The sequence below is a fragment of the Littorina saxatilis genome, linkage group LG1 (assembly GCF_037325665.1).
Source record: "Littorina saxatilis isolate snail1 linkage group LG1, US_GU_Lsax_2.0, whole genome shotgun sequence".
Taxonomy (NCBI): Eukaryota; Metazoa; Mollusca; class Gastropoda; order Littorinimorpha; family Littorinidae; genus Littorina; species Littorina saxatilis.
In genome coordinates this window covers 92856206-92874209 of record NC_090245.1, presented here as the reverse complement: position 1 = coordinate 92874209, position 18004 = coordinate 92856206, and the positions used below count along the sequence as shown (strand labels likewise).

Sequence of the window (18004 nt, the reverse complement as noted above, 5' to 3'; positions counted from 1 at the left end):
GAGAGAGAGAGAGAGAGAGAGAGAGAGAGAGAGAGAGAGAGAGAGAGAGAGAGAGAGAGAGAGAGAGAGAGAGAGAGAGAGAGAGAGAGAGAGAGAGAGAGAGAGAGAGAGAGAGAGAGAGAGAGAGAGAGAGAGAGAGAGAGAGAGAGAGAGAGAGAGAGAGAGAGAGAGAGAGAGAGAGAGAGAGAGAGACAGAGAAAGAGAGAGAGAGAGAGAGAGAGAGAGAGAGAGAGAGAGAGAGAGAGAGAGACAGAGAGACAGAGAGACAGAGAGACAGAGACAGAGAGAGAGAGAGAGACAGAGAGACAGAGAGACAGAGACAGAGACAGAGACAGAGACAGAGACAGATTGTACTCGATAACACTAGTATTACCCAAGGTAATGTCCTGTTCGCGTACATCTAGTCCTTGAGAACCCAGCTTGTAAACACACTTACATCGAACTGCGAGAATAAAAACCCACCGAACACAAATAATAAGCAAACAACCAAAAGTACAACCGGGCGGTTAAACAATCTCCACACAGAGAGAGAGAGAGAGAGAGAGAGAGAGAGAGAGAGAGAGAGAGAGAGAGAGAGAGAGAGAGAGAGAGAGAGAGAGAGAGAGAGAGAGAGACAATGACAATGACAATGACAAATCTTTATTTTTCGAGGGTGACAAGAATAAGCATAGATAATTATGCTTTTTTGCATCTGGCCCTCGCCCTAAAGAGGGACTAAACTATTTTACTATAACTATGACTTGGGAGAAAAAAAAAAAAAAGGTTGCATAAAAACATTAATGGTAGAACATATAAGTTTATGTACATGAAGCGCATTATGTAGAAGCATTGTAGATCATAAGGTAGAGAGAGAGAGAGATTGCACTCGATAACAGTATTACCCAAGGTAATGTCCTGTCCGCGTACATCTAGTCCTTGAGAACCCAGGTTAATCACACTTACATCGAACTGCCAGAATAAAAACCCACCGAACACAAATAATAAGCAAACAACCAAAAGTACAACCGGGCGGTTAAACAATCTCAACAGAGAGAGAGAGAGAGAGAGAGAGAGAGAGAGAGAGAGAGAGAGAGAGAGAGAGAGAGAGAGAGAGAGAGAGAGAGAGAGAGACTGACACTTCTCTGCAGTCTACATGCACTTACAGTTATGCAAGCAGCTTGACCTACATTTTTGCCGACAGGTATCGAGTTCGCTGGCCGCTTTCCAAAACCAACGCTGCAAAACATAAAACCGCCCTTGCCATTACACATGCAGCGTTGTTTGGTAAACATTTCTGCACCTGTATTGCATAAAATGATGCGGTCTTCCTGAATAGGTAAGTGTCGTCTGTTCTTTTATATTACCTGCCTTTTTAGTATTGAATTTTTTTCATTTACGCCTTCGATAATTTGTTTAGCTTTCAATAGATTCTGCTGTAGTTTTAAAGAGAGAGCCTATAGCAAGTAAGAATAAGAATAAGAATAAGAATACTTTATTATCTCATAGAGAAATTCAGGGGTGGTACATAACAATAATACAAACAAGACATTGATTTTACATAAAACATATAGCACTATATCACATGGACATCTTTAAAGCACTGCGCTTACATATTCTCGCACACCTACGCGTAAAACGAACTATGGCTAAACATCATTGCAAAATATCATAACATACAATATATCGCAGAAAATATACGGTTGTACATAAAACCAATCGACATGACCTAACCAACTGAGTCTTTTCAACTTAGCTTTCTGCAGGAGGTATGAGCCAAACTTACTTTTGGGTTGTCATTGTGCATTGCACGGCTTTCAATATATTTCTGTCCGTGTCACATGTGAATATTCAGCACCATACCAACTACACAGATACATAACTGTTTCACAGGCTCCTAATATAAACAAGTTGTCATAGTTTTTATTAATTTGTTTGCTTGTCGTTCATAATTAACAGATAACATATATACCAAGCACGCAAAAAGGAAACTTTTCACAAGAAAACTAGCTATGTATTAGCAGAAAAACAAAAAAGTGCATTTAGTGAAACTAATTATTTTGATCTTTTGGCGTTATCGCGTGTCTCATCTTGTCTTTGGTTGCGTTTATGGTGAGTGACACAAAGCGGGTTGACAACCTGCGGTGACAGTCTTTTTGTGCAGCTTACGCAAGGATGGCGTCGCGTGACTGCGCAGATATTTGAACATTTTCAAAATGGTGGAATGGGGTGTAAGTCGAGTATCGCCTAACTGATTATGGAAACAGTATATATATATGTAATATGAATGTACAGTCTGTGTTGCATCTTCGTTCTGTTTTAGATCTGTACGCTGTTATGTAAGTTCTGTTTTATTGTCAGACTTGTTATGTGTAACTATGTGTCTATTACTTATCTTACGTATTTTTCATCTTTTTAAAAACAATTTTTCCAGATTATCTTATATAAGTGGTCGTTGTCTATGAAATGTAAGTTATTAATGCTTGTATGTTACTTCTTACGAGGACACTTTTTACATGTAAAATGTTGAATTTTAATGTCTAATGTAAAGTGCTATGAGACTGCCATTTGGCGGTGAACAGCGCTATAAAAGAATGTTTTATTATTATTATGGGGGCGAGGACGCCCCCATTCTATACGGATAGTTTCGAGGTTGACCATGGGCAGCGCCATTTTGTTGTGAAATACGTCATCATTTTGTGTACACAGGAAGTTGTGACATCCGTCACCCTATGGGAGGGGTGACGTCAAAATTGTTCATCTGTAGAAAGTTGTGAAATCCGTCACCCTATGGGAGGGGTGACGTCAAAATTGGTCATCACAGAGTTTGTGTAACACAGGAAGTTGTGAAATACGTCACCCTATGGGAGGGGTGACGTCAAAATTGTTCAACAAAAACATGATATGTCGCATTGTGCAGGGTCAACTGCAACAAACTCAAACCGAGCCATTCATACCTAGCTGTATTTGAGTGACTTATATACCCGACATTTTTATTTCTTATTTTTAGCACAGGTGTAGGAAAAATCATGAACCAAAATGTTATTTATTTTCTAATTTAACATTTTTTTTACAAATATGACCATGGTCTTTTAAACATACAGTGACATTAAACATTGTTATGTTAAAAAAAAGAAAAAAGAAAAAAAGCTTTTGTGCACAAATCAGAAAATACATTGTACATTTTACCTACAGGCCAAACCGTGAGTGTCTGTGGCAAAGCCCGACCCAGGAAATTGCACTGATTTTATATTTAGATCAGAGAGAAATTGTCAAGAACAGGCGCTTGCATTTGGATGTGTCCAATGATAGTAGGTTTGGTTGTGATCAATCAGAATAATGTAGGAATAAAAATGTATGACAGTTTAGTATGATGACATGTAATTCACATATGCTGAAATATGATATTATACATCATGTAATATTATTATGGCTGTTGCCATGACCATGAAACCCAACAAAGGTTTAATGTAATGTAATTCAAAATACCAAAACCGAGCACCTATTAATCTCGTCTTTGCGCGTGAAGATTGAGGCCGTCTGCCAGTAGCCAGTGGAACCCCTCTCTAGCGACCTTTAAAATGTTGACAAAAATCGGTCCTTGTGGAGGAGGGTCCTTACAGAGGGAGGGGGCGGAGTCAGGGGGCCACAAAGAAAGTCAGATTTAAAAAAAAAAAGAAAACAGAGAAGTTTGAGTTGCTGACGACCGTTCTCTCTGAAAGCAAACTGCTTCGATTTCATGTTTGTCCTTGGTGTCCACCAGTTCTGGTGCATGTACTACCCTGGCCAAGTTTCCTCTCAAGACATCAAAGAGACCGCCCCAGTATACTCTACAGCCTCTGGGCGAACCACCTCTCATAGCTAAAACTGGGTCAATGACCCCTGGGAAGAAGGTCAGTGTCTATAAAAATTTTACTCCTAGGCCTGCGGCCAGGGGGGGGGGGGAGTATACCGGTACCATTTGAGAATCAGACCAAATGAGAATTGAACCATTTGAGAACATCCTTTTTTTTTCAATCACTACATCGAAGGCCTGCGGCCCGGGGTTCACATGGGTTGGTTTGTTTGTTTGTTTCAAACCCACACCCATATACACACATTTCCCATTTAAACCATTTGTCGGCCCCCTGTCGATATTTATCGACTAAGTTCCTTGTTATGAATACTGGTTAATTTAAAGCGTCATGTTCCTTGTTAAAGTTATGTTGGAGTTTGTATTCTAAGTCCATAATTAAATTACCATGGTTGTCAAGTATTCATTCATTATTACATGATTTCGGCCTATCATACATCGGGGCTTGTCAATCTTTATCCATTCATACATTTGAGAGACTAGATCAATACCCGCTTCGCCGGGTAGCCGGCTTCGCCGGGAAGAAGTAGAGCCGAATACCCTGCTTCGCCGAATACCCGGCCTCGCCGGGTGAGTGGCGCACCGTACGCCGGCTTCGCCGGGCGGACAGTGACCTTCTAAAAATATTAACGGGAATATGGATTGAGCGTTGTGGACAGTGACCTTCTAAAAATAGTAACGGGAATATGGATTGACGCCACACGAAGGAAGGGAGATAAACGCGCAAAACACTGGAGAAGATAAGGAAGAGTTACTGGAAATGGATGTAGTACTGTGGATGTACAGAAAAACCAAAATCGGTTCAGCGCTGCGCGCTGAGAGCACGTGTTGAAAGATTCTCATCGACCAGGTTGTGTCCGGGGTCTACCTGAATATGCCCACCATATTTGAAGCAGATCCATCGAGAACTTTGGCCGTGCATCGCGAACACACAGACAGACAGACAGACACAATATATAGATAGAAGCGTTTGAAAGGTAAGTTTTTGGAGCATTGGAATTAACAGCTTGGTGTAAATAGGGTTTGCAATAACCGTTTATTTAAACACGAATTTTCTTTTGATAAATATTTGGTTTGTTTGTCATGGTAGTTAAGATGTATTTTCTTGTGATTAAGATGAAGTTATCATAAACTCGATCCCAATTCATCAAGAGCGATATGGAATGTTTTGAAGGAAAATAGAGTGTGTGGGCTTTGTAATTGTGAGGAAATAGGCGATGAATTTGTTTAATTGATCAGATGATGTGATTACGTATACTTTAATTAATGAATATTACAACAGTGGGTAAATTGAAACGATTGGCTCAGATTTTTTCATTTATTTTAAGTTTGTTTCGTAAATTCAGGATTGAACGGTATTTTGTATGGATTATCCAAACATTATGATGTTAATGGTAATTGTAATCACTTGTAGTTAATATGTCTGCATTCATGTTCAATGTTGGTTTAACTTTGTTGTTGTGAGGTTTCTTAGCCCCCGGTGGCCAAAACCTCATTAAAAACCTGTAAACACTTGTGCTTTATCAACACACTTTAATTTACACGAGAACGTGTCAAGTCTCCTGTTTATGTGTCACCACAGAGTGATCAGATCGGTATCCAGATTGAATATCAACATAATTATCTAACATGTCCCATTAATTGTTGTACTGATAAGAATGAAATTCAAGGTTATTCTGCTGTAGGGGTCTGATCATGGGTCGATCAGCCATATTCTGAAAGCTCTACATCAAAATCTCCCCTAAATAACACCTAATTGAGATATCGTCATATTTTTCTTTCGCTTTTGGGATTATTAAAAATGTTTCACGATTATAGAAATCTGAGCTAAAATTCAGAACTAAATTCCCATCTCCACTCAGAATAATTTCAAAACCGCCAATCTTATCAACAAGCTACTAAATGTTTTTCATAAAATCAGGATCATCCTTATTTGGATCATGAATATTTACCTATGAACAATCGGTTTCATACATAATCAAAAATATCAACACCAAGCTGCACTTATATATGTCAGAACTTTTTTTTTTACCTTAAATTCAAAATTGTTATGAAATAATATAGGTAGGATTTGTTAATTTAGAGTTATAGTTATTGATCTGTGACGCTTGGATTCATGCATCTTTTTTTTATACTTTTTTCTCCGTGGTTTTCAAAAGTGTTAGTTATTCCCAAAGAACCATTATGTGGTATTTTTTTTTATTCAAGTGGTTATAGTCAGGGTAAGATTTGATATTGCTGAATTTTCTTGTGGTCATACCGTTCAACTGTACACTTCTATTTCTACGTTTCATTGTTTTACTTGCATTTCTGCATCAGCGATTTTTTAATATATTTTTTTTTATTTAAACAAAGATCTTCAGTAGTTAAAGGACCACGTCAACCATCGTGTACTGGAGAAAAAACTAACGACTTGGGAGGCGGAACAAATTGGCACTTTTTTTTTTTAAACGCGTGAATCTCTAACATGCGCTATTCTTTGCTTGGAACCTTGACTTTACAGATGTCGAGGAATTAAGTAACGAGCTTGGTACGGCGGAACCCCGCTTTCAAGACCACCACAAATCTTAGAAAATCAGGTCTTACAAAGGAGGGAGTCTTATTTTGGAGGTAAATATACTGAGCAGCGAATCTGAAAAAGTAAGGTCTTAAAAGGGGGGGGGGGGGGAGTCTCAAATTTGAGGATCTTAAAAGGGGGGTTCCACCCTATTGTCTGTTGCAGCCTAGTATAAGCTGAGCCCAATCTACGTGTAGAATAGGAAAAGAGGCATGTCGTGTCACTGCGTGGTACGTCTCGCAGGCTCCACGTCCGACCGTCTACTGAAGCCGACGACGTGCTCTGCGTGGTTTCAAAAATGCTGGTCTTTGGACAAAAGTCAGCCTTCGAGGTATTCAACTCAGCCCTTGAGCTGTTTCCCCAAACCCGCCCCTTCGACTTGGCAATCTGCATGCACCAGACAGCACAGATTCGCAAGTCTGTCGAGCTCATCACGGAAGACAACGTTTTTACCCACATCTTTGATGACTGAACTCCACCGTGGACAATTGTGTGTTGTGCCCGTGAGAGAGATGTCGAGTACTATCACAGAAGACGACAGCGGTGCATACAAGGCAGCACTACCCTTCAACAAGATCCCCACAACGGGAGGCCTGTCTGCTCTCCCCTTCATCGGGCCCATGTTTCTCTTCAAGCCCTTCTGTAAGTCTCAAGCATGGAACGGAAGTTTAGTTCTCGAACAAGGACGTATCACCTTTTAATTTTGCTGTTACCACACTGTGAGTGTACGTGTGTGTGTGTGTGTGTGTGTGTGTGTGTGTGTGTGTGTGTGTATGTGTGTGTATGTGTATGTGTGTGTGTGTGTGTGTGTTTGTGTGTGTGTGTGTGTGTGTGTGAGAGAGAGAGAGAGAGAGAGAGAGAGAGAGAGAGAGAGAGCAAGCAAGATGTTTCGTGTTTTTACATTTAGTCTGTCTGTCTGTCTGTCTGTCTGTCTGTCTGTCTGTCTGTCTGTCTGTCTCTGTGTGTGTGTGGAGCGATTCAGACTGAACTACTGGGCCGATCTTTATGAAATTTGACATGAGAGTTCCTGGGTATGATATCCCCGGACGTTTTTTTCATATTTTCATATTTTCGATAAATACCTTTGATGACGTCATATCCGGCTTTTTGTAAAAGTTGAGGCGGCACTGTCACACCCTCATTTTTCAATCACATTGATTGAAATTTTGGCAAAGCAATCTTCGACAAAGCCCGGGGTTTGGTATTGCATTTCAGCTTGGTGGCTTAAAAACTAATGAGTGAGTTTGGTCATTAAAAATCGGAAACTTGTAATTAAAATTATTTTGTATTAAACGATCTAAAAACAATTTCATCTTATTCTTCGTCATTTTCTGATTCCAAAAACATATACATATGTTATATTTGGATTAAAAACAAGCTCTGAAAATTAAAAATATAAAAATTATGATCAAAATTAAATTTCCGAAATCGTTTTAAAAACTATTTCATCTTATTCCTTGTCGGTTCCTCATTCCAAAAACATATAGATATGATATGTTTGGATTAAAAACACGCTCAGAAAGTTAAAACGAAGAGAGGTACAGTAAAGCCTGCTATGAAGCACAGCGCAATCGCTACCGCACCAAACAGGCTCGTCACTTTCACTGCCTTTTGCAATAGCGGCGGACTACGTTCAGTTTCATTCTGTGAGTTCCACAGCTTGACTAAATGTAGTAATTTCGCCTTACGCGACTTGTTTTAATACACACTTCTCGTAGAAAGGGCGATGGAGTTGGCTACATCTTAGGTCACATAAGACCTTTCCGACATCAAAGAAAATTTGAATGATAGGCCAATAAGCTTGTGAACAAGCAGCTAAGTATGTCCTTCAACAAGATTTCCTTTTACATGTACAGATCGCTTGCGTAGCTATTTAACACACACACACACAAGTAGATGAAATACAACAAGTAGATAACATTATTCATTGGCTCTATCGACGCCCGTTTTTAACCACTTGCTTCCCTTTATATGATAAACCGTCCATAGATCGTCGTTCTCCCGAACTAACTCCTTAGTATGTCATCGAGAATAGATGATTTTGGGATATCCTTTCATGCGCCTTTCAGCGATTGGTCAATGCATTTCGTATCAATAATGAAAACGTTCTTTTTTTCAATATTCAATTTGTTGAAACTATTTTGCTTGCTCCCAGTCATATATATGAGTTGACGAATGGCTGGTCGTAAAAGCATTGATCACACAAAAATGCTTTTAACATGAATGGTAGAATGTTCGCAGCATTTCTGATTTCAAATATCTATTTCTCTCAAAAATACCTTTAAAATGAGATGCTACTTGACCATGTTATGTGCCAGACTTACGTCAGGGTTTGCCGCCATTTTGAATTAGCCGCCATCTTGGATACTGAAAAGTCAGAAATGTGACATCCCCTCTTGGTGTCTTCTAAAATATTATCTGAAGCAATACATAAAATAAAATTGCTTCTAACAGGCAAGGTTGATCAAGTTCACTTTTTTTTAAAGCTACAGATTTGAGCTCTTAGGCTAATAGCTCAGTCGTTAGAGTCCCCGATTGTCCTTACTTTCGTTGTCCCGGGTTCGATTCGCTTAGAAGGCAATTTTATTTTTATTTTTTTGTGAACTCGTAATTCTTGTATTTTATTCATTTGCTTCATTACAAACAGTTTTAAACTTTTTCTTGCTTTCTTAAATCTATATACTTGTATTTTTTTCATTTTGATTTGGGGCACTGCGGTTATGAAATTAAAGGCCCCTCCTGTTTTTGGAACCGCAGGAGCTTTCTAGTTTGCTGTTAGATAGATTTTTGGTTCCTCTTTCCTGTCATGCTCTCTTTTTCTTCATGAATTCTTTTCTTTTTTCTGCCTTCTTGCTCATTCACCTGTATTTTTTCCAAAAATCTCTTCTCTTGCCGCTTGTCTCGCGATTCATGTATAGTTTAATCTGTTAGTGTTCTGATGTAAGTCCAGCAGTAGATAGGTTAAGCCTATTTTAACATACTGGAAACTGGTAATCTTCCAGTAGGTATTAATTTAGTTTTACTAAAGCCTGCTGGGACACAAGTAATGGGTTAGTGCATTTGTAAACAGGAATCGCTTGACAAGTGGCCCCCTTCATCCCCCCCTTCCTCGTCCTGATATGGCTCTGCGTAGTCGGCTGGACGTTAAGCAACAAATAAACAAACAAACAAACAATTTTGATTTATCCCAAATATTTTGAGTAGTGTATTGAAAATCGAATATAGTGCATGAGTGCCATTGAACAGCTTTCCCACAATCCCGTATTTTATTTTTAGTAATGGATATTCCCAAGGAAAGGTCAAAGGGCATATGTATCATCGCGTGTCGACTGCTGGTAATAGTACTTAGCTGCTTCTATTGTGATCCTCTGTAATGTTGATCACACGGTCTCAACGGTCTGTTTCAGCCCCGTATCCAGTAGAGCAGTACGGTCAAGCGATTAAAAATCTGCACGGGGTGCACGGGCCGATCTTCAGGCTGAGGCGTGGAAAGGACTGGATGGTGTTTTTCGAACGCCTGGAAGATGCCGACATCGTGTTTCGATCAAAGGACGCGAACCCTTATCGGACGCCTCTGATGCTGGATGTGGTCTACAACAAGCGCTCCAAGGTTCCCATTCACAACTTGGCTACTCTGTGAGTACCAAGACATATTGCTGTGTTTGACTCACGTATGTATCAGATGATATATATTAAAGGCACAGTACGCCTCCCGTAAACCATCACAGATACTGTCAGGCTTTTACACACAGTACAAACACCCTTCCATGTCTTGAACGCTCACCAAACGGGAACATCCTAGGTGCCCTACGTAAAGAGCGAGCAATTTTCAAAGAATTTATTTTTGCGTGGTTTATCTTACCCCTGAGCCATCGTGAACCCGTGTGATCCAGTTTCCCTTTTTCACAATGCAGTCGTCAGTTTGTAATTTGAATGGGGCTCGCTGTGAGCTTATCTGCAATAGCACGTTATGTACCTTTGACTTTTCACGAAAAAAACGAATGTGATTCATAAGAACTCTAGCGATGGCTTTTGACTGCCAATAAACCGTCGTCTGCTATGAAAATCACGACCTTGCGTGACCCTGCTTTCGGGCTTTTCAAACTTTCAAAACTTCGAATTGTACTGATCTTGTCTTGATGAAAAAAGAATTCTTTTATTATTTAAGAATGTTTGTGTAACAAGCTGAGAATTTATTATTTAGATTTTAAAAGTTAGGTCTAGCGCCAAAACGCACCACGGTCCGAATCATTCTGATAATCATCGCTCCACGGCTATCGCCAGTTGAAGGGAAGTAACTCATTTTTGACCTGAGTTCAGGATCGGTCCGATTGAGATGGAGACAATCCGAAAAATTATTTCTTTGAAAATTGCTCGCTCTTTACGTAGGGCCCCTAGGATGTTCCCGTTCGGTGAGTGTTCAAATGGAAGCGTGTTTGTACTGTGTGTAAAAGCCTGACAGTATCTGTGATGGTTTACGGGAGGCTTACTGCCCGGGCGTGATTTCCGGTATCATAACAGCCGTCCAGCACCAAAACGAGGCGCCATTGTTGTAGCAGGCCAAGTCCACGAAAATAAATTCTTTGAAAATTTCTCACGCTCGACAGAAAGCAGCCAGGATGTTCCCGTTCGGTGAGCGTTCAAATGGAAGCATGCTTGTACTGTATGTAGTCGCTCGGGGAGCTCTGTGATGGTTTACGGGAGGCTTACTGTGCCTTTAAGTGACGCATTACCTGCCTGCCCGGGAGCAAGTGGTCGTTGACTTTGCAGAGAGACTTTACAGTCTGCAGGGTTCGGATCCCAAAGTCCTGACTGACGAGTTCTTTTGTTTTGCTACAGAGAGTGAGTTATACAACATTCTGTTTTTTTTCAATGTCAGTGCTACGCAGTCCGGCAAACGGGGAGATAGCTCAGTCGGTAGCGGGACTAGTTTTGAAACCCTGTGTGTCGCTATCGGCTTGGGTTCGAATCCCGGGATTTATTTCTCAGTCAACTGTGTGCAGACTCTCCATGGTGTCTCATCACCCCCGTGTGCAAGCATGCAAACGATAAAAATCCCAAGTCTCAGCGAAAGTCTCAGGGATTGGAAACACGAACGCACGCATGCAGGACAAAGAGAAGATGAAGAATAGGGTAGCTCCTTACTATTTGGTATGAACCCTACCTAACTTAGCATTGAAGATATTGTTGACGTTTTTGAAGCTAGAGCTTTGAAACGTCACGCACTTCTATGTTTTGATTACCGCAAGACATGATGCAGGTAGAGTAATCAAGACGCACGGCTGCGCTAAAACCAAGCTTGCCTGAGTGCGTTTTACACGCGCGGACCACAGAAAAACATTGAATTATACAAATTACGCTGTTACCTTTTCAGCAATGGACCGGAGTGGAAGAGGCTGAGGTCTCCATTGAATGCGAGAATGAACCGCCCGAGATCCGTGACGCACTACTTGCCTGCCCAGGAGCAAGTGGCCGTGGACTTTGCCGACAGACTTTACAGTCTGCAGGGTTCGGATCCCAAAGTCCTGACTGACGTCTTCTTTTGTTTTGCTACAGAGAGTGAGTTAATTATTACGACTTTTTTTGTCGGCAAAGAGAACGATACTTTTTGCCAGACCAAGCCATTTCATAGTTAGTTTCTTTTACAAAATGTCAAAATTCATAAATGACAATTAGGAAAACAAAAGTTAATGAAAGAAATTGATAACACTGAATAATGTTTATGCAAATGGCATTATTAATCTACAGGCGTCGGCGTAGTGTGCTTCAATAAACGCCTTGGATTTCTGGATGAAAACGCACACACGGATGCCAGCAAGAAGAAAATGTTGTGGGCCTATAAACACTACATCCGTAGCATTTCCGAGGTTATATTCGGAAAGAGGATTCTCTACCGTCTGTACGAAGACCCTTTCTACAAAGAGTACAAACGAGCGAAGGAAACTATCATTGAGTAAGTGCAAAGGTTATTGAAAGTGGTGGTAGAAGTAATTTAATGTGTTTTTTCAAGTTGAAGCAAATGAAGCAATCCAAATTGTGTATGAGAGAGAACTGGTCAAACTGATTTGCAGCAAAGAAAAATGACCTGAAAAAAGCAACTATTTGGGGGGGGGGAAGAGACAGAGAGACAGAGAGAGAGAGAGAGAGAGAGAGAGAGAGAGAGAGAGAGAGAGAGAGAGAGAGAGAGAGAGAGAGAGAGAGAGAGAGAGAGAGAGAGAGAGAGAGAGAGAGAGAGAGACATCGCGCATCAAGTAATTTGTATTGCGCATTTGTTGACCTGGCTCTCATTTCAAACCGCTTTAAGTAAAAGGAAATACTGTTGAAATGCTGTTGACACAATTAAGGTCACGTACTCCTCCGCGAGTCTGAAATGCTGCTACCGTTATTTTTTTGGCCTTCTCTCTAACTTTTTTTTTTTTTTTCAAGCCGGGAGCATCCTTCTTCATTGGTCTTTTTCTTTTCTCAATCAAATGTTTACATTTTTAAATTAACAAACTTTATCAATAACCTAATATCATGTTAACCAGAGATTTAAAAAAACTAATTCTTGCCTAAAATTAATGTTAAAAATCAATTGTGATATTCCTTACAACGTACACTCTTGCACATGAAGAAAATAAACAAAAATAAACAAATGACAAAAAGGGTAACAAAAAAATAACGGCCGAATGGTGATTTGAACTCGACTCAATGGCGTATCAAGCAAACGCGATAACCGTTCGCCCGCGGTATTAGGTTACAACTTCCCGACAATAATGCATTAAAGAAGAGGCTAGCACGCTTTCGCCACAAAGCCGGTATGATCGAGCATCGGTTGAAATCTTTCGCGAGCAATATCTCGTATTTGTCCGCAATGCATTGGTGCTTAAATAACAACATTGTGTGACCATGAGGGACATAAACCAACAAACAATATTTGAAAAAGATTTATTCAGAATTGACGGTTTGAATAACGTATGAAAAGAGTTACATGGACAGTGTTGGTGAAGTTACTGACAGGTAGCGACTTTAGAGGAGTGGGATATGTCCTCTAACTTTACAGCTCGGTGACACCCCGGTAAGGCCTTATCGGGGTTTCATAAATAACACTTAGCGGACTTATCGAGCGGAAGTGGTTTTACAGACCGGTATATGAGTTGCAGCTTTTTCAAGAATAGGACCCCAGGGCTGAGGTGCACAAAGCAAAACTGAGTGGTACGCAGCGACGGGATCAGATTGCTTGACATTGAGATTTGTTGTGATTTCAACCAACCAGATTCCGCGGCTGTTTCACATCCAATTGGATGGGACCCAGTTTTGCTTCGTGCACTTCAGCCCTGAAACTCCAGAGACGATCGAATGATAACGTTCTTCGTGTATCCAACATGGCCGTCCTTGTAGCCATTTCGATAGTAACGGTCTGCTTGTCGTGTCTGGCCACAGAGTTTCCGGTTGGCAAAAACAACATACATAAGAGTGTAAATAAAAGATTTAAAATTGAATTTCCATACCAATCCACTTCAATACGCTGCAAAATTGTTCCACTCCGACGCCATGAGTCCATGTTATGATCCTTTCACTTTTGAATATTTACTAAGGGAAACATCATCATTGTGTCAAACGAATTGTTTGTTGGGCCTAGTTTTGTTTCACTAGCTGTGTCATATCTTTTCCTTTCTTTAAAAAAAAAGACAAAAAACAAATTAACCCTCCGCCAAAAGAGGTGCTATAATCGGTGGCCCAACCAAAAATGAATAGATAAATATTGTGTTACGCTTTAAACACGTGTTTCTTGTCACTGACTACCGAAAGTTATCCCTACTATAGAAAACTAAAGAAATAAGTATGTTACGTTGTTCAGACACTCCCGTCACTGCATTCAGGAGGCCAACGAAGAAATCACACGAAGACAAAAAGAGGGAACATTTGATCCTGACGAACCCAACTTCTTGTTATCTCTACTGGCTGAGAAGACACTCGACGACCAAGACATTTTCGGCACTATCCTTTCGCTTATGGGTGCTGGATCGGACTCCGTGAGTACATGTTTCATCTAAAATCACTTTCGTAGAGTTCACACAGTGTGTACAAATTTATACGGTATTTATTACCGAACTGCAGCGAATAAAGCATTCATCTTTAACCTTAGAAGTTCTGTAACATGGAACATGTTTTCTTTCGAAAAGCGGTCAAGGTGTGCATGGTTGCAAAAGGGAGTTACTTCCCTTAAACAATGTCCCAGAATTATTTTTTCTATTTTTAGTTTCATCGGCACCTGAAAACGTTAAAAGGGATGAAGTATCACCGCGGATCGACTACAAGCAATGGTGGATAGTAACTTGTGTGAGATGATCCACTTGTGCATACTTACTTATGCAAGTAAGAGAGAGAAAAACCCGAATGAACAAAACATATACTTGTGACTTGTGAACAAAGAAGACGAAACAAATTACAGCGACGTTTCGAACGTTGCGTCTTCTTCGGGCAAATAAACAAAGCAGAAAAAAAAGAGGACAGACTATAGAACAGAAAGAAGAAATTGTTACACACAAACCATACAAGAAACAAAACAAAAATCTTCTAAGCTATAAAAGAGAAGTAAAGCTGCTGATTGTGATGCTAATCTTTACATTGTGTCTTTGCACAGACTGCGTGCGGCCTGCAGCTGCTGTTCTACGCCCTAGCGACCAACCCGGACAAACAGGAGAAGGTTGCAGAGGAGGTGTTGACACACATGGGTCGTGACGGTCAGCTCACGGCGCCAGTCCTCGACAAGCTCTCCTACATGACCGCCGCCGTCAAGGAATCTATGAGGTGAAATGAATAAGTGCTTTTGATTGCATCTTTTCCTTGCATTTGTGCAAGTTCCGAAGACTTTTACAAAGACGTGCTGAGGTTCACACGTTACTCCATCTCTTCGTTTCGCATATTCGTTGTCTCTGGGTATGATTCGGGACTTTTGCTTGTGCTCAGACATTCGAAAGAACTGTGTTAATTTGCTTTACACACTGAACAAACGGACAATACAACAAGTCGCGTAAGGCGAAAATACAATATTTAGTCAAGTAGCTGCCATTTTTCAGCAAGACCGTATACTCGTAGCATCGTCAGTCCACCGCTCATGGCAAAGGCAGTGAAATTGACAAGAAGAGCGGGGTAGTAGTTGCGCTAAGAAGGATAGCACGCTTTTCTGTACCTCTCTTTGTTTTAACTTTCTGAGCGTGTTTTTAATCCAAACATATCATATCTATATGTTTTTGGAATCAGGAACCGACAAGAAATAAGATGAAAGTGTTTTGAAATTGATTTGGACAATTTAATTTTGATAATAATTTTTATATATTTAATTTTCAGAGCTTGTTTTTAATCCGAATATAACATATTTATATGTTTTTGGAATCAGCAAATGATGGAGAATAAGATAAACGTAAATTGGGATCGTTTTATAAATTTTTATTTTTTTTTACAATTTTCCGATTTTTAATGACCAAAGTCATTAATTAATTTTTAAGCCACCAAGCTGAAATGCAATACCAAACCCCGGGCTTCGTCGAAGATTACTTGACCAAAATTTCAACCAATTTGGTTGAAAAATGAGGGCGTGACAGTGCCGCCTCAACTTTCACGAAAAGCCGGATATGACGTCATCAAAGACATTTATCAAAAAAATGAAAAAAACGTTCGGGGATTTCATACCCAGGAACTCTCATGTCAAATGTCATAAAGATCGGTCCAGTAGTTTAGTCTGAATCGCTCTACACACACACACACACACACACGTACACACGCACGCACGCACACACACACGCACATACACCACGACCCTCGTTTCGATTCCCCCTCGATGTTAAAATATTTAGTCAAAACTTGACTAAATATAAAAACTGACGCGGAACTTCCCATGTCGGGTGAGGGATGAAAACCGTGAACCATCCCCATGATTTGTACATTATAACGCTTTTCTTGCCATCGACATTGTTTCCTTCTCCCCCAACCTCCCCATCGCAATGAACTATCATGTTTTTGGCGATTAAACTTTCCGACTTCTGACTTCTGACTTCTTCACCTGAAAGTGTCTTGTATGCATGTACCAGCCTAGCCATCGTATTCAAAACAATAAACTTAGCAATAAAATTAGTGCACCCATTTTCGTACCCAAACTAACACATTCATTTGCGTGTCGTTTCATTCTAACTTTCTATGCCATTAAAGGCACTCTGCTATGCTTTCTGGAACACTTTGCGGATCAAAGATGTCTTTTATAGGGGTGATGTGACCTCCGCCCAAAGAAGGGTACCCCCAAGTGCCAATTAAGTTATGCCTTTTCTGAATTTTCTTCGATTTTTAATTGGTACTTTACTTTTTTGTTAGGTCGACTTTGTGGGTAACCTTATTGTGGTGGCGTTCAAATGACCCAAAACATGAAGCTGGTCCCCTCCCCTACGTGCAGCTGTGGACTAGAGGACCAGACCACTGAACACATCCTCCAGCGATGCACCATCCTTGAGAGTCTGAGAAAAACCGCGTGGCAAACTGCAGTCTCCCTCCACTGCAAGCTGTACGGAGGAAAGGAAGACCTGGAGAAGACGGCATCATTCGTCTCGCTGTCCGGGCTGACAATATAACTAGTGTGATCGACAAGAAGAAGAAGAAGAAATGACCAATGACCTATAAAAGAAATCTTTGATCCGAAATGAGCGCAATAACCTTTTGGCTAAGTTTTAAGCAGAGTTTAAATGAGATCTTTGCATGTGGGCAGGTTGTACTTCCCAGTTCCGACAGGCAGCGAAAGACACTTGGAGACAAATACTGTTCTGTCTGGCTACCAAGTCCCTAAAGGGGTTTGTATATTTTTGAATCAGATAAGCTGTACTTTGTTATTGTATTCCATTTAAATGAAAAAAAAACTAAATTTCCGTAAGGTAACAGTACAAATAGGAACACATGTTTGTAATGCTCAGTATGTTTTTCTTGACGTACCTTTTGCATATTGGCGTATGATCCTGAAAGTTTTAACCCAATCCAAGGAGTCATTGCTGAAATGCATTGCTTTTTGTATAGGTTGGTCCCTCACACTTGACGTGAAAAGCCTCCTGATTGATTACGGCTAACGCGATTGACACCTGAATCAGTCGGATGGCTTAACACAATAAGTGCACAAGATGGCATTACATTATGGCCTGTTTTAGAAAAATAATTTATCGGTCTTCGTCACGTGTGGGAAAGTTACTAAATCTTGCCTCTTCTGAAGTGTGTTAATGTTTTTAATTGGTAGCGTACGTTTTTTTGGCGGGTCAATTTTCTGGGTATCCTAACGTGAGTTGCTGTTGCGAGACTTCTGCAGAAGAATTTTTCGATAACATCTTAGTTAAAAAAAAAAAGTTAAAGATAGCCAAATGGCGTTTAGTGCATATAAAGTTAGATTGAAATTATACCGGTATCAAATTTTTATTTGTGGTAGGTAAAAAAAACTTTCGCAGAAAATATGTTGCCGAGTTTAGTACAACCCATCCTGAAAACCAGTTTTTTAATTACTTGAAAGAATCGTTACATTATACAAACGGAAGAAAATTGTGTTATTTCAATTACATGATTATTGTCATGCGAAAGAAAGTAAGAAGAAAGTAAATACATAACAT

General features: G+C 40.2%; 1 protein-coding gene across 4 annotated transcripts in view; it reads left to right on the top strand.

The window, feature by feature from the left end:
• Window positions 1-1210: 1210 nt before the first annotated feature.
• The window catches only part of LOC138945858 (probable cytochrome P450 12a5, mitochondrial), a 22317-nt gene continuing 5523 nt past the window's right edge, over window positions 1211-18004 (top strand). Inside the window, exons 1-9 of one of the 4 annotated variants that reach the window (XM_070317391.1) lie at window positions 1212-1315; window positions 3740-3869; window positions 6552-7028; window positions 9794-10022; window positions 11761-11945; window positions 12135-12339; window positions 14227-14401; window positions 15013-15179; window positions 17125-17206. In XM_070317391.1, the coding sequence (XP_070173492.1) occupies window positions 6599-7028; window positions 9794-10022; window positions 11761-11945; window positions 12135-12339; window positions 14227-14401; window positions 15013-15179; window positions 17125-17206 (1473 nt within the window). In that variant the 5' untranslated portion in view covers window positions 1212-1315; window positions 3740-3869; window positions 6552-6598. Of the gene's footprint in view, window positions 1316-3622; window positions 3870-6551; window positions 7029-9793; window positions 10023-11760; window positions 11946-12134; window positions 12340-14226; window positions 14402-15012; window positions 15180-17124; window positions 17207-18004 lie in introns of those variants that run through there. The other 3 variants (XM_070317384.1, XM_070317378.1, XM_070317397.1) reach the window with 3 other exon arrangements.